The 25,814-nt window shown below is 36.3% G+C and overlaps 1 protein-coding gene across 11 annotated transcripts in view; it reads left to right on the top strand.

Moving 5' to 3' along the window:
• The window catches only part of MYCBP2 (MYC binding protein 2), a 277,195-nt gene that overhangs the window by 95,191 nt on the left and 156,190 nt on the right, over positions 1-25,814 (top strand). For all 11 annotated transcript variants that reach the window (XM_068527032.1, XM_068527035.1, XM_068527036.1 and 8 more), the window contains 6 exons: positions 5,319-5,438; positions 7,010-7,091; positions 14,648-14,765; positions 20,327-20,531; positions 21,181-21,334; positions 25,526-25,698. In XM_068527032.1, the coding sequence (XP_068383133.1) occupies positions 5,319-5,438; positions 7,010-7,091; positions 14,648-14,765; positions 20,327-20,531; positions 21,181-21,334; positions 25,526-25,698 (852 nt within the window). The remainder of the gene's footprint in view (positions 1-5,318; positions 5,439-7,009; positions 7,092-14,647; positions 14,766-20,326; positions 20,532-21,180; positions 21,335-25,525; positions 25,699-25,814) is intronic.

The raw sequence follows: 25,814 nt of genomic DNA, 5'->3' as shown, positions 1-25,814 counted from the left end.
TCAAAGCAAAAATGCAAAACAAAACAGACAAAAACCCCTGTTTTTAGTAAAAACACAAATAGAGCACTACTCAAGTTATATTCTGCAGAAATAAAAATTGAGAGTATTTTAAGTCTAATGTGATTAACCGTAGTAAAATTTGTGATTGCTTTATTTACTGGGTGCTCTAACAATGCCATTAATATTTAAATCTAAGGAATAATATTTGGGGTGTGCTATGTAAATTATTTTGGTTATTGCTAGAATCTCTGATCTCACATTTTCTACTCTGCCAGTATTAGAACAGATTTTATCAAGTGTCTTTTTCTTGCCAATTATATGAAAGTGGACTTCTTCCAGTACTTCACCGGAGGTTAACTATTCACATTTCAATAAACAGTTTTAAAACTTTTTCAGCTCCATGTTAGTATTATATAGACAGTCATCTTTGTTTTTTTTCCAGAATTTTAAAATGAAATGCTAAAGAAAACCAAGGTTACAAATTTAAAATAGACTTTTTACAATGTCACACTGATTAGCTATAGAAATTACTCAACGATAGCAAGCCTTACTTCCATCTTGTCTGCCACAGGGTAACCTCTTTGGAAGGACTTACTTTGTAGTATTACAGTATAAGGCCATTTTATTTTTAATCATCAGATTGTATGGTTTTATAGAGTGGAATAGTTTCATCTCTTTACCACCAAAATGAATTTAAAGTGTAAGTATTACTTTATCAGATGGTGTCCCATTTTATCTAGAGAGTATTAACACTCACTGTACATCCACAGATTCGCTTTCCGTTACTCCCTTTGCATTCGCTGTTCCTGTCATTTAATCCCCTTGCCAGTCACTGCTTTTACTCCTGCTGCATATAGACATAGTCTTTTAATAAATTATTTTTCCTACGTACATTTTTTTCTCTTTTGTATTACCGTGTTTATCTTGCACTGACAAATTCATGTATTAATTGCTGTGTTCTATCTTACATTTAATTATGTTGGTGGTACACCATTGTAGGATAATAATGATTTAAATTTTCTAGACTATGACTTTTTTGTAGAGGTGTGTGGAGGGTAAGAACTGTGGATTTATTGTTAACAGGAGTGAGTTCTAAGATGGAAAGTTGGAGAGCTTCTGGCTGATTGGAAAGAATTCAGAGAAGGTCACAGAATCTATCCTATACAGGCAAATTTTGACCAGAGGCAAAATAGTGTGTAAGACGGAATCAGTTATGTATAACATATAATCCATATAACATATAGTATTTAAAGAATGTAACTGTAGACTATATTTTAAACAGTTATCTGAATTAACATTTGTTTCAACTATTCAGTGCCTTACGTAGAAAAAAAAGATTTTAATGTACTACTCCTAGTTAGGAACATTAGAATTATTCTGGAGATAGTCTTGAAGTGACTGATGTGAAAATCTGAAGGTGCACTCAAAAACATCTGTGTGTATTTTACACCTGTTTTCTGTAAAGAAACAGTGTGGTGTAATGGAAATACAGCCTTTGGAATTAGGCCTCAGTTTTAATCCTGTTTTTCATTTACTAGAACTGTGTGGCCGTTCATAAATTTCTTAATCTCTTTGGTTTCAGTTTCCTTCTTTTAAAAATAAGAATGATAATTCCTAACTGAAGATGTTGACATGAAGATTAAATTAAGATATGTGTGTGTGTGTGTGTGTGTATGTATATACTTTGCAAATAAAAATTCTCCATGAATACTAGCTTGAATTCTTTGAATTCCTTGCATCCTCTTTTAGAATTATCTTAAAGGTACAAAATTTGAGATTTGTTAAATGTGTAATTATTTTTACAAAAGATTAAAGACGTCAGCCATTTGGTGGTGGTAAAATGCGTGAGCCTTATTTTTGATCAATTTCTAAAACTGCTCTACCATTTATTACTTTGGGCTGGCTACTTAACCCCTCTAAAGCCTTGGTTTTCCCAACTGCAAAATGGAATAACAATACCCTTATCATCGGATTATTGTATTGATTAAGGAGAGCAACAATAATATTGACTGAACACTTTTCATACATTATTGCACTTATTTCTCATAAGTACCTTGTGAGGTAATGTACCATTATTCCTATCTTATAGATGGGAAAACTAAAACTCAAAAAGATCCAGTGTCCAGTTATCGTAAAACTAGCAAATAGTAGAGCCAGGATTCCAATCCAAGTCTCTTAGGCTCCAGTGCCCAAAAGCACTATCCACTGTGCTATTTAAATTTTCAGTGTTTAGCACAGAGGTGTTTAGCAAATTGTAATTACTACTGCTTTGCTGTTTTATTTTAGTGATTTCATTCAAAGTACTCACTGTGTTTTGTGATACATTCAGTGATACATGCATGCTTATAAGATTACCCAAAAAGTATAGATTTAAATAAAAATTAAAAGAGTCCTTTAGATACTGAATCCTCTTTTCTCTGTGTGTGTACACAAATATGCATAAATAATGTATATATACATACAATACTGTAGTTACATATCTGTCAAAACTTTATAGCTATCATAGTTTCAGTATCGTATGATACATGTATGAACATACTCATATTAGGGAAAATACAGATATACCTAAATGGCCAATTATAAGAATATTTAAGCCTAACTTTCCTAAAAATGTGAGATTAATTTTATTGCTGCTCATTGACACTTTACTGAGTAATGAGCTTGGGGAGAATTTATCTTGCTGAATTTCGCTTGCTAGTTCTTGAATTTACACTAGATTCTTGACTATTTATTAGGTATCTTTTTTCTTTGATAAACTTTTGTAAATTTCTAAATTATTAGAATTGTACTTAATTTTTTGAACTGACATAAAATTCCAGATACAGATGTATATTTAAAAAATTCTGTCACTGCTGCTACTAGTGATCAAGAACCTTATCCCTGTTTTTTTCTCATAATAACAATATTTTCACCGTCTGTAATAATTGAAAAATTATTTTATATAAAGGTTTGTTTAGATGCACTTGAACAAAATGTTTCTAGTATTATTTTTTACCTCTGAATAATAGCTAGTACTCTTTTAATCACTATGATTTTAATCAGTAAATTACTAGGCTTTTTTTTCCTCCTTCCCTGATGCTTTGTCTCTATTGTGGGCTTTGTATCTATATTTAATCTCTGACTGGAGGGAGAGGGCAGAATGCCAGATTCAAAGGTAAAAGCTTTAACTAGGCATCAATACATTTATATAAACTGAAATTAAGGTGTAACATTGAATTTAGTTAGGTCTGGCACAATCAAATGAACACAATTTGTTTTCTTTATTAAATCAGATTTGGTTTTAATAATTAGATATTTTTACCAATTGAGATAAAGCTGTAAAATTTTTATATATCTGTCATCTTATTTAAATAGTGTTTGGAAGATACTTATTCCTTTATGGGTAGGCCCTTGTTTATACTTAACCATTTCCAAGATGAGGAGTCTTTGAACTAAGAGTATATTGCATTTTGGATGGAGTAAAACTAAATGTTGTGATTTTTTTTTTTTTTTTTTTTTTGGCCCATCCATTCTTGCAGATTTAATTTGACAAACCCACATTAGATAATTTAGCAAAAGAAGAATCATATTCTTTTTCCTTTTATAGTAAAACCTCTCACTAATTCAAAATTTATGGTACTTCAGATACAGTATTTGTGATCTTTTTTGAGTAAAAAATTCAAAATAACTTCTTCCTCTGAATTTTCAGGGTCATACTTATAAGGGGAAACCTGTCTAAAATCACTAGCTTTTCAAACCAAGGGCTCAAGAAATGAAGGATTCCTTCAACGTGCCTTCAACCTCTGGGTCCAGCAATTAATTCTTGTATGTTAAAGGACTTTTATGTCTATGGTACATTTTTATGTAAAATAGGCCTATTTTGATTTATAATGTAGGTAACCACATTTTATTTATTGTATCAATAGCATTTAGTTTAATCTATAATCTGTTCTGCTTGAAGGTAATAAAACTGAACTTTTACTTAAACATTCTATAATTAAGACCTTTTCAGTAAGTTATATAGGCCAACCCATTCTGTGTTATTCTGAATTAGTGAGGTTTTACTGTCCTAATGTTGTAAAGAGTTTAAAACTTTTTGAAATGCTAGAGTCATTTAGTTATAGAAATGGAACTCGTAATTTAGGCCAATTTTGTCTTACCTGGATAGTAGTAAAGGTTAGAAATATTAGATAGAAAAAGAAAGGATAATGTGAACATGAAATGATTTGATGTTATTCTGCTTAGTATTCTAAAATGGGTAATGAAAATACAGAATTATTTTAAAATGTGTGCCTGTAGATCCACATGTGTATCTGCATATTATACACACTTGTTTAGATTTACTGTATCACAAAGCACTTAGCTTAGACTAGTTGACCTGAAATTCCATCCAGATTTACATTTATTCCATGTGTAAGGAATTTGAATCTTGATGACATAGAGGTCGTATTTTAGTTGATGTATAGTATTAGACTAGGAAAAGTAAGTTGCCTTTCTTATTTACACATTCCAAAGTAAAGTTGTTAAATTGTGGAATGTGTTTTTAAAATTTTATGGTTAAAATGCCAGAATATTCAAAGTCAAATGTAGAAACTAGGGTTGGAGGGAGGACCTTAAAGCAAGCTTATGGTAGGAAATTATAAAAAGAAGGGAGGAGGAAAGAAGGAATAAAAGCAGAGGGTTTGGTTCAGAGTTGTGTTTGGGGGCCTGAAGAAGACCGCAGAGCTGACTGGCTGAGGGTCAAGGTGGGACAGACAAAATGAACGACAGGAAACCATTGAACTGCAATACAGTGGATAAAGCTATTTGGTCTTTATAAATTTTTTAAAGTTCAGTTGAGTTTAGCAATACTGGCGGACAGAGTAGCCTTTCTAGATGTGTCTGGGAAATCTAAGTCATTTGCGAGTCAGCTAGAAATTTTTTTTAAATGGCTAGCACTAACAATATCACTAAGTTTAAAACAATTAAATGACTTTGCATGCAGTTATTTTTATGTAAACTAAATTTTCCCATATAAACTATTACATTTAGATTTTTGTTATTTCTATAACTTAATGACCCATTTACATTACATAACTGATTAGATTAATAGGCTTTATCTGTAACCAGACCTTATCTGTGTTTTTACTGATTTAGTGATATTTGCAAACAGAAGTATATAGTATATCTTTTCAAAATTGCTTCTTTGCAGGTAGAGTCTTGATCTATCACTTCTAACAGCTACAGATTCTTCTTGCTTGTTCCTTTTAACATTTTCTCTTGTTTTTCCATAGTAAACTGATTTTAAATTTTATTTTGAAGATGAATAATGGCTTAATTACAAATTGTAACACTTACAGATGGAAGTGGAGAACGAGGAGAAAAGGATGCAAGCAAAATCACAACATATCCTCCAGGCTCTGTGCGATTTGACTGTGAGCTCCGGGCAGTACAAGTCAGCTGTGGATTTCACCATTCAGGTAGCGGCTGGAACTTTAGGGTATAACTGCATTTTTACAATTGTGCTGAATAACCTATTTGTTTAGTTTTGACAAATGTAGTCTGTTAACTGTGTTTAAAAGCTATAGTGTGACAGTATCTCTCAAGTCTATGAAAGCATATTTATTACACAATCTCTTTTAAGCTATAAAATGATTGTCTAGAGATCTGACTTCTTTTTTTTTTGTTAACACCTTTATTGGAGTATAATAGCTTTGCAATGTTATGTTAGTTTCTGCCATATAACAAAGTGAATCAGCTATACGTATACATATATCCCCATATCCCCTCCCTCTTGTGTCTCTCTTCCACCCTCCCTATACCACCCTTCTAGGTGATCACAAAGCACCGAGCTGATCTCCCTGTGCTATGCGGCTGCTTCCCACTAGCTATCTATTTTACATTTGGTAGTGTATATATGTCAGTGCTACTCTCTCACTTCGTCCTAGCTTACCCTTCCCCCTCCCTGTGTCCTCAAGTCCATTCTCTACATCTGCAGCTTTATTCCTGTCCTGCCCCTAGGTTCATCAGAACGATTCTTTTTTTTTTTTTTAGATTCTATATATATGTGTTAGCATACAGTATTTGTTTTTCTCTTTCTGACTTACTTCACTCTGTATGACAGACTCTAGGTCCATCCACCTCACTACGAATAGTTCAATTTCATTTCTTTTTATGGCTGAGTAATATTCCATTGTATATATGTGCCACATCTTCTTTATCCGTTCATCTGTCGATGGACACTTAGGTTGCTTCCATGTCCTGGCTATTGTAAATAGTGCTGCAATGAACATTGTGGTACATGTAGAGATCTGACTTCTAATCTGTCTTCTGATGGACTTATTTTATAATTCAGTTCATGAAATTCCTGAAGATAAAATAATCCCTGAAATCTCTTTGAACTCTACAATTCTGTGATTTTTATAATCTGGTCACAAACTTTGTTACTGTTCAGTGAGAGATGTGCATCAACAAATTTCTATATTTTTTTAAAAAGTAGAAATTTCCATTCCTGGTAAATAATTGACATTTGGATTATATAGCTTAGGTTGTACTCTTCAACCTAAACATAAAAAAATGTCACATTCTTTCTTTTGATACTCAACATATTTCCTTATTTGATAAGACATTGACAAATACTAAAGTTCTGACAGACATATTGATGTTGTACGTAACTGTGCAGAGCTCAAACCCATCTACCTATATAATTATCCTAGATGTGAGAGAACATTTTCTATGTAGTTACTCATTATAAAAAGACTTTACAGCTGACCCAAACCAATGTTTTATTAAATATTGTTATTAAATGTCATTTATAAGAATTTTAAAGCGTATATTATGAAAACATACATTTTTATAACCTACAAAAATATTTTACAGAACTGAAATTATATTTATTCCTCATTAAATATAAATTTGTCGATGCTTCAATTGCCTAGTTTTAATGGCTCTACAAATTTTAAATAGTGAAAATTGCACTGCCTTCAGTATAGTTGTGATAGAAATATGAAATGCATACAATGAAAACATAAAGCTCTGATTTTGGTTTCAGTGGTTTTAATGGAGAACGGCGACGTCTACACATTTGGGTACGGGCAGCACGGGCAGCTCGGACACGGGGATGTCAATTCCAGGTACTTTAACTTTTTGTGGGAAGATGCTGAGTGGGTTTTTTTTTTCTCTTTCTTTCTTTCCTTTTTTCTTTCTAAATATATATTTCTACACTTGAAAAAGTATTTATACCACTGTTTTGCAAACTGTGGCCCATAAATTATTGTTTGTTCTTGATTTTGTGGTTGAGTGCTTTTGTGGGGATAGATGATTTTGTAGTTTCGGGAGAAAACTTGATTTACATTTTATACATTTAAAATGTGAGAGTGATTATGATTATCACGAAATCTTACTGCATTCTTAAGAATTAATATCTTTTTAAAGGCTGTTCATGGCAATGGATGAGACAGTGACTCTCCCCAAATAGAATTTTAACAAATCAGCAATAGATTTATTCATATTCCTTGATGTTATCGTTTTTAAATTTTGGTCTAATATTAACATGAAGTCATTGAAGCTTTTCCATAATTTTCAAACAAAATCTAATGGTCACTCAGAGAAACTGTTTTGACTTACCCAGAATAGTGAAGAACTAATTGTGGTAGAGACTACTAAACATTTTTTAATATCCATTCTTCCCTACTTCATTTGGTAATAGAGTTTTAGTTGGTGACAAGACCATGAAGCTAAAGACTTCATTTTCCCGCCTCCATTGCAGCACGATATGGCCGAGTAAACTGAAGTGATATGTGCAGCTTTGGGATCATGCTGTTAAAGGGAAGGGGGACACCCTTCCATTTCTCCCTCTTCCCTCCCAGCTTGCTGCCTGGAGTCCATGCCTGGCGGCAGGAGCTGGAAAAGTCATCATAGCGATCATAAGTTGGAAACTATGTATTGAGAATGGCAGAGCCACAAGATAGGAATAGTCTGGGTCCCCGACACCATGGAACTGCCACATCAGCTCCTTATAATTGGGTGCTTACCTGAAAGAGAAGTAAACTTCTGTCTTGTTTAATTCCCTGTCACTTTGCTTTCATTACAGCAGCTGATTCCACTTCTGCTTAATACAGTGAGAGTGCTTTTGGTCAAAAGTATAGAAAATCCATCTTTGTTAGCTCAGGTCTTCCAGGAAGAAGATGCGAAGATAGGATTAGATGTGCAAAGGGTTTATTGGTAGAAAACTGCTGTGAAAGATAAAAGGGAAAAGAGCAGGAATAGGCCCGATGTAGATCTGACCCCTGTGAAGGGAAAGAAGGAAGAAGAATGGGGTAGGAAGAGTTAGGTTACCGTGCAGTTCTGATTGGGTTTTAGCCAGGCCAGTGGGGTGTCCTCAAGCCAAGGTTGCCTTTGGAAGAGTCCCAAATTGGGCAGGATGGGCCAGCATGCATACCTTCACAGTGCTCAGTCACAGGCTGGTAGCTTCCCAGGGGAAGAATGGCCTCGTGGACCCAAAGGAACAGCATCTGAGGCTGTCAGTCATTTTATGTTCCCTGCAGCAGGTGGTCTTCAAGATCTGAGTGGTCCACGTGCGTGGCTGCCCCACCACTGAAACCAGGTTTATTTATAAGTCTGGGGATATATAGGGCAGCTTCAGGCTAGACCTGACTCACCAATTCAGTTTGCCACTGAACCTCCTTTCTTTTTGTCTCTCTGCTCTTGCCTGATTCTTCCTATAGTCACAGGATACCTGCCAGAAGCAATTGGAACTATATGGTTTCTCATTCACATACAATGAATCACTCCAGTCATTAAATAAAATCCACAATTTTCACTTTATTCTGAAATCACTTCATTACTGTGGCAGGGATGATGCCATTTACATGGTAAAGACCAGTGATTCTTAATCCTGCCTGCACAGTAGAATTACTTGGGGAACTTCAAAAATGCCATGCCTGGACCCTAAATCTAGACTTTTTACGAGGTGTGTGTTGGGAGATGGGCGTTGGGCATGGGAGATGGACGCAGCAAGGGTTGGATAGGATGCCAGCATCAGTTCTTTCCTAAAAGCTCTCCACAGTCTACTGTGCATCCGGGATTAAGAAACGCCATCCATCCCTAAAAGGCAGGGTCAGGTCCATTTGCAGTGCACAGAAAATGAGGATGAAAGGAATGTCCTTAGTTACTTCGATGACCGTTGTTACTGATGAAAAGAGATGATTTGAGATACCATCGAGTTGAACTTCTCACCAAAAACACAAGTGCAACATACGTTTGACACTTGTTAAGACGTTTATAAAACTATCACAATCTTAAGGACAAATATTGTGCTTGGAAAGAGAGCAAAAGGTCTTTGACAGATTACTGTATCAAATGTCACCAGGTATGGCATTTGTATATCGGACATTGGAAATTTCAGAATATCAGTGGCTTTGCAGGGTTGAGCAATTACTGTCACAGGTATTAGAAGGCAGCAGGTACTTTGCAGGGTTGAGCGATTACTGTCACAGGTATTAGAAGGCAGCAGGTACTTTGCGTCGCAATTGAACAACATCACTCCTATGCAGAGACTGAGACAGGGCTTATAATATGCATGGAGAAGAATTTGGAAACTTTTTGTTCTGTTTCTCACGGAAGACTCATGACACAGAAGAGAATTTATTATTATCGTCATCGTCATCATTATTGCTGTTGTTATTTAGCTGGAGGTTATTTTGTGAGTCATGACATAACCTGGGAAAGGTGCATTACAGTTAGACATGACGGAGCGTCAGTCATGTGTGCCGCAAGGGGGGCACTTTCTCACAAATCAGACTCTGTACTTGTATATCATTCCACAGAAGAGATTTAGCAAATGTATGTGTTTCCTGGTCTTGACTGAGTGGGAGGGAAATAGTGGCAATCACATCTATAATCAAATCACAGCCCTAAGGTGCCAGCACAGTGTGAAGAATGAACAGCATAAGCACAAGTCCTGCCACCCCACGTTGAGGTGTAACAGCTGTAGAACGGGAAGGATCTCAAGCCAGCTCTTAAAATGAAGAGGCTACCTAAAAACATTGCCTCCTGGTCCTGATTACCAACCAGGGAGCACCGTACCTTGCCTTGCAGTGACTTGCTCAGGTGACAGTATCATGGCAATATGCTAAGTATTTTTAATAGTTTCGAATATATCTTCATGAAGTAAGATAGCTTTTAATGTTGAAAATTAAATAATTAGGGTTTTTTAAGGAGATTAAACTCTGGTGGGATTTCTTTCAACTGCCCAAAGTTGTTCTTTTCCAACATGTGAATTTTCACTGCTGGTTCCATCGATTGAGTTGTAACTGGAAGGCTGATTCCATGGGGGTGGGGAGCACCAGGCTGGGTGACGCAGTGAAATAACGCCTACACGCTGTGCCTGGTGGATTAAACGAAAACCAGCCAGAACCGTCTGTGCTGGAAACACTCCAGTGACCCTGTTTGTCTGGATTTATCTGGGACTTGGAAGGCAGGAGTCAGGAACTGTTACGAATTCCAAAAGGAATTGACCGTGTATGTGGAGGAACAATCCCTGGAGGAACAAAGCCTCAATAGCATACATATTAACTAAGTACCACGAAGCAAAACATTTATAGATATTTAGTTGAAATAAAGTTGGAAGGTATTTTAAGTTTCTAGTAATCAAGCACTTGTAACTGAAATTTATTGTATAGCACACATTAATAGTGTGTGATTAATGTAAGATAAATATTGTAGTGTGCATGTGCTAAAGGTAGAAACGTGTTATTGGTATTCTCTTTATTTAATGTGTTGTCTTGCCAGGATGACTGAGTCTGATTATATCACTTGGTGCCCATGTGACCTTGACCAAATTACTTAACTTTCCTGTGTCTCAGTTTCTTCCTTTTGAACGGGAATAAGTATCTTTCTGTCAGAAGGTTGTTGTTCAGTGAGATGATAACGTGTTGTTTACCTAGCACAGGGCCTAGCCTGTAGTAAATGCTCAATAAATATTGGCTGTTACTGTTGCTGGTTTTAAAAGTGAAGTCAAAAAGCTTCTGAGGGCTGTAATACATTCACTCATGAAATGAGTCTACCAACCCGCTTTTTCATTTATTTTCTTCAGTATGCTCCTAAATCTCTGAATTCCAAATTCTTTTACTCTTTTCAATAAACTTAAACCTGGATGTTGGGAAAGGGACTATAGCGTTTAGATGCTTTTATTCTCCTTTTTTCAGTAGAATTTGGATAATTCTTATAATGTTTCTGAGTTTCATCTTTTTCTTGCTATATCCTCCTTCTGCATTAATATGCTACACAGTCATGGTGTCTGTAACCATTTAGACAAGGTTCATATCTTTGATTCATCTCTTACCAGCTATATGACTATAATTTACTAAGCCTTAGTTTAAATATCCCATAGCATTGTTAAAGAATTAATACAGTGTCTGTAAAATGCCTGGCATGCATACACATACACATATAATTTTTCTTTTCTGTTCTTCCTGTGTTTACCAAATAATTTAATAAATGGGCTCTAGTATCATGAAAAGAGTTTATTAGAAGAATTGCCACTAACTCTGGGAAAATCCTTTTTAAAGGGCTTCAGATCTACCCATAGAGTTATTTTGATAACCAGTGATACATTTTATATGAAAATGCTTTGTAAACTGCAGGCAAGTAAACAGTTTTAGGTGCTTTCCCTTTAATCTTTTGTTTGAATCGAATTGGACATTTCTGTGAGGACATTAGTTCGCCATACAGCCCTTTGACCTGGTAATTGTTTATTGCCAAAACTCCCAGTACCTCAGATTTGAGAACCACTTAACTTTCACTGCTGTTCCTAGCCATATTATTGTATCCTCAAGTAAAAACTACTCTTTTGAGGCAGGGCCATTCTGCTCTCCTCCCCTTTGGTTACTACCTACCTATGTTTTAGTCACTGCCTTTCATACACTGAAAATTTAGTATCTGGCTCACAGTGCTTCCCCAGTCTGAGTCTTGTCACACTCGTGAATGGTCCCATACAATACAGTTACCTTGACACCGTGAGTTAGATATAGTGAACTTTACGTCCACATTCATGGTGGCCATTCCCAGGACCCATTATGGATCTAGCATAGCTCCAACTCTGAATTTTTAAGTTTAAACAACCTGTGATCTGATGACAATTTCTTCTTCTGTTACTTAGCATTACTTTACTTGGTCTTTGACTTTACCAGTACTTCATTCTCTACAGCCCTCTACTTTCTTAGTGTCTGTCGCCTGTTTCAGTTTTTTTCCGACCCACCTTAGAGACTGTCATTTATTCTCTTCACCTGTACTCTTACCATTATCCTCAGTTTTCTCACCCTCTTGGGTCTTGATGCGAAGGCATGGCAAAACTTCAAGCATGCATCGGTCTACCTATATTTTCTATGTCTAACTTAGGCTTCTGGAAAAAAAATAAATCACCATACTTATACGGATTGTTATGATTTGTAGATTGGACCAATTCTTCTACAATAGGCAGTGATCCTCCTGGTTTGTAGTTTTGAACTATTTGATTTAAGACCTTTTGAGAATGTGATGAACGACATAGGCTGTCTCTTCAGAAAAACAGACATAAGAATATACACTTAAAAGTTGGCTTCCAGATTTAGAAGATTCACAGATCTCCTGAAGCTCACTTTCAGACTTCCTAGAAGTCATTTGGATCTGGGTTAAAAACTTCTGGTCTAGGTTTTTATTTTTTCCATTCACCACCGTACCCTTTCCGTAATCTTTAAATTCTCTCCTCACCCATTTCCTTCTTCCTCTCAGCACTTGACCTCTGTTCACATCACAGCAAAAATAAAAACATTAGATGGGAAATTCTTCAGTCCAGCAACTCTGCCAACCTGCCTGCGTCCCTACTGCTTCTTTCGTCCTTCTTCATGTTACACTGAAAGTGGGGCCTGTTCTTGTCCGTGCTGTGAAGCCTCTCTGCCTTTTCCATAGGGATCTGGTTCTGTTTCTTGTCTCCCCTCTGAACCATATGTCCTTATCTTTACTCACTCTTTTAAACTTCTGCAGATTCTTAAAAAGGATAGAGCTTCCCCTTCAGCTCCATTTTCCCTCTAGCTGTTGGCTCTCCTTTTTCCCTTTTGTGCTGAGGTTTTTGAAGGGGTTTTGCATTAGTCTCTGACCCCACTGTTAACTCTTCCTTTGCTACATAGTGTTGTGCCTACTCCACCAAACAAGACTTCCTTCTTGCAAAATCAGGTGGTCATTTGCGTCTGTCTCTAGAGCATTCAGCATGTACATTATTTCCCTATCCTTGAAATGACTGTCCACGTACCACATTTTCCCAGAGTTCATTCTTTGTTCTGGCCTAGATTTTATGAGCTCTTCTTCTTCCTCTGTTCATACCTAAATGTTAGAGAGACTTACAATGAAAACTATCTTTTCTCTCTTCGTCTTCCTAGCTCTCATTCATTCTCACAGCTTAAGTGAATGTTACCACCATCTACCTTGTTACTTAAGCAGAAAACCTTCATTTTCCCATGTCAATCATTGCCAGAGTCTAGTCAGTTCTATTCCTTACAGAGCTGTCAAATCCATTCATTCCTTTCAGTCCACACTGTTCCTATTTCAGGCCTTCACCATAACTCACCCAGATTATTGTGACATTTTCTTAACTAGGTTTCCAGCTGCTAGTGTTGCCTCTTCCCAGTTCATTTTTCATTGCAGCCTGAATAATCATTTAAAAACATATGTAATTTTAAAAAATTTAAAGTATTATAATTACATTGTCTCAAAAGCAGAGCTCTCCTATTATGTGTGGACTATTTCTATAGTGTGATTATTCTCATTATAGATGATGATTACTGAAAGTGGTAAATAAAGTGATATAAGGATGGTTACAAGGATAGGTAAGATGAATACAGGGATGCCATTTATCATAATAGTTACCATTTATTAATTGTTAACTGTGTAACAGACACTGATCCAAGCCCTTGACGTATGTGAGCTTCTTTATTGTTCATAGGAACCCTATGGGGTAAATACTGTTTAGTATTATCTCCATGTAATAGAAGAGAAAACTGAAATACAAAAAGGATGAGTAACTTGTTCAAAGTCATAGTACGTTGCTACCACGTGGTGGAGCCAGGATTCACACCCAGGCAGTCTACATCTAGAGCCTGAGCTTGTAGCCACTGCTGCGGTGCCTCTCATGTTACTGTATTCTAATTCATTAACTACTGTATATGTTAAAATTTAAAATTACAGTTCGGTGAAAAAACGGTAGAAAAGAAGACATAAATTTAATTGTTTTGTATGGTTCTTGGATTGAGTTCCTGTTAAATCAGCACATGATTTTTATTTCATCCGACAAATATTTATAGAGCTCTCTAACTTGCCATTCACTATATAAGGTAACATTTTTTTTCTTTTAAAACAAAGGTAGCACCAGTCTTTCAGAAAAAATAAAAATTATGTGTCCATAGTTAAGGTAGTAAACTCAAGAAATCTTTTTAATAATCTCCTTAAAGTCAGTGATTATGTCTTTTTCATCTTTGTGTACCTAACACATAGGATGGAGACAGGCATATAGTACCTAAATAAGTGTTTGCTGAATATTCTTATTAGTGCCTTTTATCGCTTCTATTTTTTATTGCATTGTTTATTGTTTTTTATTTCAGTTGGGTCTTGTAAGAAATTGACTTAATTTTTTTTTTTTTTTTTTTTTTTAACCTAGGGGATGTCCCACTCTTGTTCAAGCATTGCCAGGCCCTAGCACACAAGTTACTGCAGGCAGCAACCACACGGCAGTACTTTTAATGGATGGACAGGTCTTCACATTTGGAAGTTTTTCTGTAAGAAATTTTTTAAGCATTAATAATATTGCATTGTACCGTTGCCTTGCGATTTGTCTACGTTAGCTATTTTTTCTGGTTTCAGTGAAATTCTTGTGTTATAATTATTGCATATGCATATTTCCTGTCTCCACATCCAACATACACAAAACCTAACAGACTTTACTTTGAAATGATTTTCTTCTCTAGTGTAGCATTAGAATTTATTAAATTTAACAGCTGTGTTAGAATATTGGGCATGTTTATTCCAGGTCAGAATCTGTTAAGCATTCAGTAGAGCTAATTCTGTCACTGAAAACTTATTTCCCAACTAGTTTGTAAAGAATCATTTTTCTTAACATGTAGAATTATTTTTATTTTAGAACTTTTTGAAGGCCTGCTTTTCTTGTTAGATTTGTTTAGAATTATAGTTTACTTTTTCCTCTCCCTCTCTGTGTCTCTCTCTGTCTGTTTGCCTGTCTGTTTTGCTCTTTCTCTTTTTTGCCAAAGCTTGAAAAGAGTGAAGATGCTCTGAGAATTTTGTATAGTTTGGGCATAGTAGAGCTGAAGGAAAAGCTTAATAAGACTGTGCTAATAAACCTGTACCATCTGTGATGTGGGTAAATATTCAGAACCCTATAACCTAAGTCTCTGGGATGTAATTTGCAACTCTTGATTTTTTAAAAAATGTAAATGTGAACTTAAAAAAATCTCTTATTTGGAAATAATTTTAAGCTTACAGAAAGGTTCCCAAACATAAGAATAGTACATAGAGTGCCCATATATTCTTGAATCAGATTCACCTGTTGGTAACATTTTGATCTGTTTGCTTTATCATTTGTACATTCATGCTCTCATTCTCTCACGTACTCTGTATGCATGTGTGTATAAAACTTTTTTTTTTCTTGTCCTTTAAGAATAACTTGCATACATTATGATCCTTTACTCCTTAAATAGTTTGTGTTTTGTCAGTTGGTCCGCTAATTCTTTTCTGGCATTTTTCCCCTCCAGTCTAGGATCAGGCATTGTATTTATTTCTCATGTCTCTTTAGTCTCCTTTAATCTGTAGCATTTTAGCACCTTTTCTTTGTTTATTATGACATTGACATTTTTGAAGAATATGGTACTTCCTTTTTTTAACAAAAGTTTCCTCATTTTTGTTTCTCTAATATTTCCTCATGTTTAGATTCAGGTTGTGCATTCCAGACTAAAATACCATGTAAGTGATATTGTGTCCTTCTCAGGGCATCACATTTGGAGGCACAAAATGCCCACCTGCCCTTTATTGGTGATGTAAATTTCGATCACCTGTAAAATTTTGTTTGATTTCACTACTGCAGAGTTAGAATGTTTTCACTTGAAACTAATAAGCAGTCTTTGGGTTGACACTGTTAATTTTTAAGATACCTGCTTCTCATCAAAATTTCTCTCTAGATTTCGCATCTGTTGATTGTTCTTGCCTGAGCCAGTCTTTACTATAATGGCTGCAGAAATGATGATTTTTCCAACACCAGCACCTCCTCACATTCACCTGTCAGCCCTTTGCGTTTTACTCTAAGCAAGAGCCCATTTAATATTTGTTTGCCTGTCTACTTATTATTGGTGTAGACACATTTCTCTTTTTTCGTCATTACTGTACTTAATTATTTGGGTGCTTATATTGTCTCAGATTTCGCCAGTGGGAGTCCCTTCACGCTGACTTCTGTGTTCTGGTGACATGCCTCTTCATTTTTTTGAGTACTTCCTTACTTTCTGGCATAACGAGTTGTTCCAGGCTTATCTGTATGAGTCCTAGAATCAGCTATTTCTCTAAAAAGCCTAGGTTGTTTTTAGTGGGGAATAGTACTAGACACCAGCTGAGCACTAGGTGTATTCATTGCATCCCCAGTACACATCTGTGTGCATATATACATACATACGTGTATTTTAGAAATAATAAGTCCGCACTGATACCTCTTAATCCCAGCCCATTCCCATAGGGTTCTTTCTTACCTTGTCTCATTCCATGTGTATGTCCCTTCTTCCACAGTAAGAATCCTGGCTCCCAACAATATCAATACATTTATTTCTCATTCACTCAGTCCTAAACTATGTCTAAAATAGTTTTATATTTGCTTTGCCCATGCTACTATAAAAACAAACTCCCTAAAAAGAGTTCAGGATTTGTTTATCACTCTTGCTTCTGCCCCCCTCTCTCCCCCTCTCGCCCCCTCTGGCCTGTGTCCTACCCCAAGACTGAAGGTATAGAGTCAAATACTGTGTTCATAAGTTATGGATTCTTTCTTCCCACCCCCTTTCAGTGGGATTATGTTATTCCTTTGGAATAGAGTTGGGTTCATTTGTTTTAGTTTTCTTTTTCTTTAAACTTTATTTAATATGGATAAAAATAGGTAGAACTAGCAGATTCTTTGTAAAAAGTGACAACAGCCAAGGATCACCTTCCTTCCCTTGTTCCTGAAAACGGGCCCTTTTACCAGGTGCACTTTGTCTCACCCTGTCCTGGGACAGGGGTTCATCTCCGTAAAGTGAGTAAGATCTGATCTCGGGTGGGGGAGAAAGAGGGATGACCTTTCAGCCTGGAGATAACTTTGGCCTTGAACAATGAATGAGGCTCCAGAGGAATGCCAAAGGTAGGGCAGAAAAGGGACGGATTAAAGGAATGTCACTGAGTGGGGTTCCTCTTCTCCCTCTTGTAACAGTCTTCCTGGCCCTTTGTAGGAAGACATTGGTTTAACTGCTGACCCCTACCACGTCCTGCCGACTTGGAGCTCTCAGACTTCCAAGGAGAGTGGTTTGTGGTCCAGTGCGCTGTTTCAGTTTGCTTTTAAGTTTAAGGGTCGCTCCTCCCACATCCTCAGATGGAGTTTTATTTTTTGAATGTGTAGAACCTTAATATGTTTCCAAAAGTTAAGTTACACAAAAATGGTATACTCACCCAAGTGTCATTCCCTCCCCCATCTCTGGCATCCCTACTTCCCACCCCTTCACGCTGTGCTTGTAGGTTATGAAGTTCATTGTTTTCCAGTTTCTCCTTACTGTGTTTATTCTTTTAAAGATTAATATATAAATAACCACACACACCGTCTATCTATATCTGCATTGATATAGGTGTAAATATGGTATGTATATATTTACATATATGTAATTATTTCCCCATCTTTATTTTTCAAAATGTAGCATTTTATATATGCTCTTCTGTACTTTGTCTTTACACTTTACTGTATCTCCTAGAAATCATTCCTTATCAGTTCATAGAGATCTTCCCAATTCATATTTTACATCTGCATAGTACAATTGTGTATATATCTTGTAGTTTATTAAATCAATTTCTTATGCTTGGAATAAGAAGTATTTTCTAATATTTTGCAACAATAACAATGAATATTGTTAGAGGTGTACCTCTGAGGTAAATTTTTCGAAGTAAGATTGCTGGGTCGAAGACTAATGCCTGTGTAGTTTCGTGAGATAGTAACAATTCCCCTCTAATTTGCATTCTCACCAGCAGTGTACTAGAGTGCCTGTTTCTCTACAGCCTTGCCAGCAGCATGTGTTGTCCCTCATACCTTTTAATTTGTGTCAGCCTGATGGATGAGCAGTCGTCCTGCATACTTTGAAGCCTTTCTCCTATGGCTGGCACTGTGAACCTTCAAGCCCTCGCCCGTATCTGGCATTTTCACGCTGAGGTTTGGGTTTTCCCTTGGGGGGTGACTTCGCCAGTTCTTCCCTCTGTTCCCTTCTTGAACCTCCCCTTCTGTGCCCGGCCCCCACCCCCCCCTTGGAATTTGGTCGCTCTGGTTTCAGGCACCTTAAAAGTCCTGAGGTCCATTATTTCCTGATACTGCTGAAGGCTTGAGTCATGTGTGGTTTTCTTTGCTCTGTGTGGATTTTTTTTTTTTTAATTTATTTATTTTATTTTTGGCTGAGTTGGGTCTTCATTGCTGCGCACAGGTTTTCTCTAGTTGCTGCAAGCGGGGGCTGCTCTTCGTTGCGATGCGCGGGCTTCTCATTGCGGTGGCGTCTCTTTGTTGCGGAGCACGGGCTCTAGGCATGTGGGCTTCAGTAGTTGTGGCACGTGGGCTCAGTAGTTGTGGCGCACGGGCTTAGTTGCTCCACGGCATGTGGGATCTTCCTGGACCAGGGCTCGAACCCGTGTCCCCTGCATTGGCGGGTGGATTCTTAACCACTGTGCCACCAGGGATGCCTGCTCTGTGTGGATTTTATGTTGTTTTGGAGGGAGTGTGAATGGTAATGTTTAGAATCAGACAATCATCATTGTCCTCTAGCCCCAGAAGCTGTAGCTGTGAACCTCTATGTATTTAAATGTGGCTTATTTATAACCACGTTCTGAATCCCATGGGGCTGTCCAGGCATCTATCATATTTTTAGACTGCTTTTCTTCACATTAGTTGGTTGATAGGGGAATAGATATTTATTTCAGTAGTCAATGAAAAATATAATTAATTTCTTTTCCTCCAAAAGCATGATATACCCCTCAGTATGACGTACACATTTTTATGCTGTTGTTGTTGTTTTGTCAAAACATAAGGATAGACCTTGAAAGAAGCTGAGATAAACATTGAAATTTCTTGGCTGCTTCTCTAATCATGTGCTTGCCACTTTTCCCTCCGTTGGTTCAACCCAGGGATTGAAGCTCTGTTGCTTTTGCAGTCAGTTTGTGGCTGTGTTTGTTTGCAGTGCTCCCAGCTCCCTTATGTTTTGGGTGTTTTGCTGTGATTTCCCGTTCCCATTACTTGCAGTGAACCCTGGCTGCCGTGGTGCAGCATTGTCTGCCTTCCAGGGGGTTCTGGAAGGGGAATGCTAGGAGAGAGAGAGAGAGCTCCTGAGCCACGGGTGGGTGAATATTTCCCAATCCAACATTAACATTCTTTTATAGCTACTCGCTTAGTAGCGAGAAACTTCCTATTACTCTTACCTAACCAGGTAGCTAGAGACAGCCATACTTTTTAAGTGAGTTCACAGTTACTTACTTAAGACATCATAATGCTTCTGCTCTCTATCTTGAAAAATAAATGAAATAACTTACTAACACATGATCATGTGAAAAATATGTAATTTCTTAATTGTATTCACAGTGGCAGTATTCATTATTTTGGCCTTTTACCCAAATATTTTTAGACTCTGTGAGTTCGAGAGTGACATTTTATTGTACTGTCAACTTAAAATATCAAAGTGATTTTTTAAATGAACAATTTGTATTACCAATTTTTTAACATATTGTGTATTTATTATACTTTTCATTTAAATGTTGGTGAAGACAATCACAGTATTTCAGGGAGATTTCTTACATGGAGAAATATTTCAACTGTATTATTATTTTTTTAATCATGTACTTTGTGGTTTATTAGGGGGAGAATTCCTAAGAATAATAGAAATTATTTTACTCCTTTGTAAATGTTTGGTCCAAATTTCACATGAATTTCATTTATTAAAAAATACAGCTAACAACTGATGAAGAATAATGTCTCATAGAGCTATTTTTGTCTACTGTTTCCTTAACTTTATAAAATATTATAAATTGCTTATCCAGTAATATTGTTAATACGATTTATTTAATCTTTTAGAAAGGACAACTGGGTAGACCAATTTTGGATATGCCATATTGGAATGCAAAACCAGCTCCCATGCCTAACATTGGATCAAAATATGGAAGAAAAGCTACCTGGATAGGTGCAAGTGGGGACCAGACTTTCTTACGAATTGATGAAGCACTTATTAATTCTCATGTGCTCGCTACATCAGAAATTTTTGCCAGTAAACACATCATAGGTAATACCCCAAACAAGCAAATGTCCTTCCAAAAAATCCTTGATAGTAAACGGTCATCTTTCCCTATTATGAGATGTAGTCCTGTAGCTTTTTGTTTTCTTCTGTTTGAAGAAGTTTAAAAGAAGCTTCTAAGTGTCTAAGTTTATGTGTATCTATGTGCTGGAAGAATGAAATAATTAGGAAAGTAGAAACCAAAGTACTTATAAGCTAGAGAGTGGTGGAAATATGAGCTAAATTATAGTGGTATAAAACCTGTACAGTGTATTGGAAAGAGGAATTTTTCTATGTTGGTTCTTGTCAAATAAATGATGGAAATTAGTTTTATGGAAGGTTACATAAATCAAACTTTGACATTTCATCGAGACCAAGGTGTCAGTTTATACTTGTGTCCATGATATCATGAATAATTATATAATAGAGTAGTATTGTGTAGAAATTAAGGGCATGTGTTGTGGACTTAGACAGCCTGAGGTTTTAGTCCAAATTCTGCTACTTAAAGGTTTTTAGTTACTTAAATCCCTCCGTCTCAGTGTCTTCTGTAAAATGGAGATAGTAATAATACTTACCTTATAGGAAATGCTTATCTTATAAGTTGGGGGAATATAAAAAGGTAATGCATCTTTAAAATATATAAATACTTTTTCCTAAGGCTTGGTACCTGCTTCTATATCAGAACCTCCTCCATTTAAGTGTCTTCTGATAAATAAAGTGGATGGGAGTTGTAAAACGTTTAATGACTCTGAACAAGAGGATCTGCAAGGATTTGGTGTGTGTCTTGATCCTGTGTATGATGTCATTTGGAGGTAAGCTTCTCTGTTTATAAAATAGAGTAATAAATAAGTTTGGATCAAATTGTACTTTTGTGGAATATAAAAGTCATATATAAGGCAGACTTTTCATAGATGAGAACTCTCCTATTTAACTGTTAACTACACTTCTATCTCAGTGACTCTCGGGGACCTTTACCCTTGCTACCTTTAGTGTAGTGGTTAAAACATGAATTCTGAGCCAGACTGCCTAGGTTTATCCCAGCTGCACACTTTGCTTTCTGTGTCGCTGTGGAGAAGTCACTTTGACTCTGTGTGCCTTACTTTTGTCATTTATAAAATAGGTATAATAATGGTACCTTATAGGCTGTTACGAGAACTTAGGGTAGAGGCACACAGTAGGTGCTGTAGAAGGCTTTGCTACTCTCATTATAATAAAAAATTTTACTCTCAGGAGTTCTCTTGTTAATTATTTTTAGTCTGTCAGCATTCTTGTCTGTATTGTATAGAATTCACTCTATTTCCTGGTCCCGTAAATATCTAATCATTACCGGCTATGTAGAAGAAATTATGCCAAAGGCAATACAGAATAAATATGATCAATGAGCTTGCCCTTTAGGAATGTATGTAACAAAATCCCCATATTAGTAGAGAAATATACAGGGTTATCAAACTCTGGAAATTTTAAAAATGTAGAGATGGATACAGGTACACAGGCGATTCAAGAAATTATATTGTACTTGTTTAAAATTTATTATGGTGCTTTATATACATAGTGAGTAAAGGAAAGAGTTATCCTCAGATATGTAGCTTTGAACGTTAATAGGGGGTGTACACTGCCTTTACCAGAGTGGCTCATCACAGGACTTAACTTTTTTTTCCCCCTTGCATTGTTTATTTGGCCAGCCTTAGTAGGAATCCAGGTAAGTTGAAAGGTTGAAGTGGCATGAGTGAGGAGAGGGAAGACTTTCTCTGTCTTCTTTTTTCTGCCCATTCCTGCTTTCACTTCCACCAGCCATCCAAGTCTTAAAAGGCCATGTTTTCTATCAGTCCTGAGGCCTGATTCCTAGTGAAGGAATTATAGTGCTTCCCAGGTTGCTGACAAGCGTGCTGTCTCATTTGGGCATTTTGTGGGAAGACTTGGAGGCCAGAATTGAGTTGAGTAGTGCTTTTAGATCTCCCTAGCAGCAATATACAGGGTAGATTAGATAACAAGAGACTAGAGGTGAGTAGTCTTATAGTGATTCTTATGAAGGCATGAGATACTGAGAACCAGAATTAGAGTGGTCACAGTGGAACGGAGGGGATAGAGAAGCAAATGATATAAAGATAGAATTGTCCTCAATTATTTACTGATTGGAAGTCAATGTACAAGAGACTTAGTTACCAAAGAGCAAGCTCTGGTTTGGACCTCGGTTTAAATTGATGTTTGATTTTCTATGATCCTTTTATGTTTTATTTTTAAATGAAGTAAATTTGCATTAACAAAATAAAGTAAAAACTGGCAGTATGGAATTTGTTTCTGGATACATTTACTAAATTAGAAATGCATTCTCTAAATTAGAGATAACAGTAGAAGTAGATTCTAACAGTATAACTAGAATCATTTCCCTGGGGTCTTAACAGAACTCCAAAGTGTGGTATCCGATTACTTGAACCTTGCCTTTTTCACATGTGGTAGCAGTGGGGACAGATGATCTCAAATGCTTGCCAGGTCCTTGATCATTTACCCTTTATTCTAAAACAGAGATTAAAAGATGAAGGGCAGTCTCCTCCTATGTTTGAGTAAAACAGCTGGAAGGTGGAGAGTTTGTTCAGTTATCCTGACTTCTGGCTGCTTTGTGTCCTTTGTTTTTTTCAGTAGGGTACGTGCATTTTACAGCTATCACAGACATTGCAGATTCAGTGTTAGCTTACTTTGACTTTCCTTCTGGCCTGAGTCTGCCTCCTTTTGTATTCTTAACAATAACTTCTCCTGAATAATTAGAAACTTTAACATCTGAAAAGAGCAGATAAATGTTAATAGCAATTTTATTTCCCATTTCAAGATTTACAAAACTAACACATAGATCTGTGTTGTTATTTTTTAAAAAGCAAAGCAAAAATACAAACAGAAAAAAGGATGTGGTCCTTCTCCAAATCTTTTTCTTCTCCCGTACCAAATCCCACTAACCTTCTCTATGGGTCACAAGTATTAGGTTTGGTTTATATTGTTTGGTACCTTTTAAAATGCATGTATTGGGCTTCCCTGGTGGCGCAGTGGTTGAGAATCTGCCTGCCAGTGCAGGAGACACGGGTTCGAGCCCTGATCTGGGAAGATCCCACATGCCGCGGAGCAACTAGGCCCGTGAGCCACAATTACTGAGCCTGCGCATCTGGAGCCTGTGCTCCGGAACAAGAGAGGCCACAATAGTGAGAGGCCCGCGCACCGCGATGAAGAGTGGCCCCCGCTCGCTGCAACTAGAGAAAGCCCTCGCACAGAAACGAAGACCCAACACAGCCAGAAATATAAAAAAATATATAAAAATTAAAATGCATGTATTTTGTTTTTTATATAAATAAGAATACAAGTAACACTTAGATTGATAGATAAAATTAAAAAGCAATAAACCAATAATATTAATGCTACTAATTATAGCAGCTATTTTCATAGGATTTATTCTGTGTGAAGTATTATTTTTAAGTGTTTTTTAAAAATAATTTAAAAATTTTTAATTGTGGTAAAAATAACATAACATTTACCATCTTAACCATTTTTAAGTGTACAATTCCGTAGCATTAAATATAGTCACATTGTTGAACAGCATCTCTCCAGAACATTTTCATTTTGTAAAACTTAAACTTATGCAAAGAACAGCTCATTCCTACCTCCCTCTCACTCCTGGCAACCACCGTTCTACTTTCTGTTCCTTTGCATTTGCCTACTTTAGATATATACGTGAAATCATACATAGTTTGTCATTTTGTGACTAGCTTGTTTCACTTAGCATAACATCTTCAAGGTTCATCCACATTGTAGCCCGTGACATGATGGATTTCTTTTGTTTTTTTTTTTTTTTAAACTGAATGGTATTTCATTGTATGTTTCTACCACATTTTCTTTATCCCTTCATCCATTGAAGGATGTTTGGGTTGCTTCCACCTCTTGGCTATTGTGGATAATGCTGCTATGAGCATGGGTGTGCAAATATCTCTTCAAGATCCTGCTTTCAGTTCTTTTGGATATGTACCCAAAGTGGGATTGCTGGATATAAGTGCTTTTATATTTAGTAAATTTGGATCATCAGGTGCCATTGATTGAGAAGACCAGACTTAAGTAATATACTATTTTGATACAAACATTTGAAAAATCATAAAGAAAAGCAAGAAAAGAATAAACTTTTGAAATTCAGGATAATCATTACCTTTGAAAGGGAAAGGAAAGGAACTGAGTAGGGAGGGAGACACAGAGTACTTAATAGATAGTGGTAATGTTCTTTTTACTAGTGTACATTGTGTCATTATTCTTCATACTTTATTTTGAAAATATTTTCTTACTGTTCTTTTGTGTGTACTCAATAGTTGATAAAAACAACTTTTCCAAAAAGAATTTATAGAATAAAAGAGGTAAAGAAGTGGAGACTGCTCTTTGAGAATTTTGTTATGAAAGAGATAAAAGGAATGAGATAATGGCAGGAGGGCATTGTGGGTTCCTCACGGTTTTTGTGATGCTTTACTGTTTATTAGTAAGATTCAGCATCTGCATACATTCTATTTTTGCTTCCTTCCTAAGAACATCATTCCATGTCCTTTGCCCACTTTCGATACGGGATTGATTATCTCTTACTGGCTTGCGGGAGCTCTTCTGCGTTATGGATATTGTAGTTTTGTCTCATATGTTTGTTTCACGTATTTTCTCTTGACTTATCTTTTGTCTTTACACTTTTTTATGGAGTTTTTGCTGTACAAAAGCTTTACATTTGTAAGTACACATTATACTTTTAAGTATACTGTTGCTCTGTTATTCATGAAATGTGACCTATATTACTGTTTTGTTCAAATTATTTCAGTTATAGTGACATAATCACTTTATTTATATCTTTAGCTCAGGTATGGAAAGTCATGAGCTACATTTTGTCCTGTTAAGCTGGCTGTATTATTCTCTTTGTATTGTCAATTATACTTCACAGGTTTTTTTTTAAATGAAACCATATGTTGAGGTGCTGTAATTATTCTCTTTCTTGAAAGGTTTCGACCAAACACTAGAGAGCTGTGGTGTTACAATGCAGTGGTTGCTGATGCCCGACTTCCCTCTGCAGCAGACATGCAGTCCCGATGTAGTATTCTAAGTCCTGAGCTTGCCTTACCGACGGGGTCAAGGGCTCTCACCACCCGGTCTCATGCAGCTTTGCACATTCTAGGTAGGGTTGGTATTTGATGATCAGCTAATTTTCATTAACGTGTGCTGAGGATTTTTTTTTAGAGTACTTAAATTGGTATGTCATTCTGTCATGTTTGTTAAACAATAATACGCTAG

Source organism: Eschrichtius robustus, chromosome 18 (assembly GCF_028021215.1).
Source record: "Eschrichtius robustus isolate mEscRob2 chromosome 18, mEscRob2.pri, whole genome shotgun sequence".
NCBI classification, from domain to species: Eukaryota; Metazoa; Chordata; class Mammalia; order Artiodactyla; family Eschrichtiidae; genus Eschrichtius; species Eschrichtius robustus.
The sequence above is the reverse complement of the archived record's forward strand: the minus strand, read 5'-3'. Positions and strand labels throughout refer to the sequence as shown.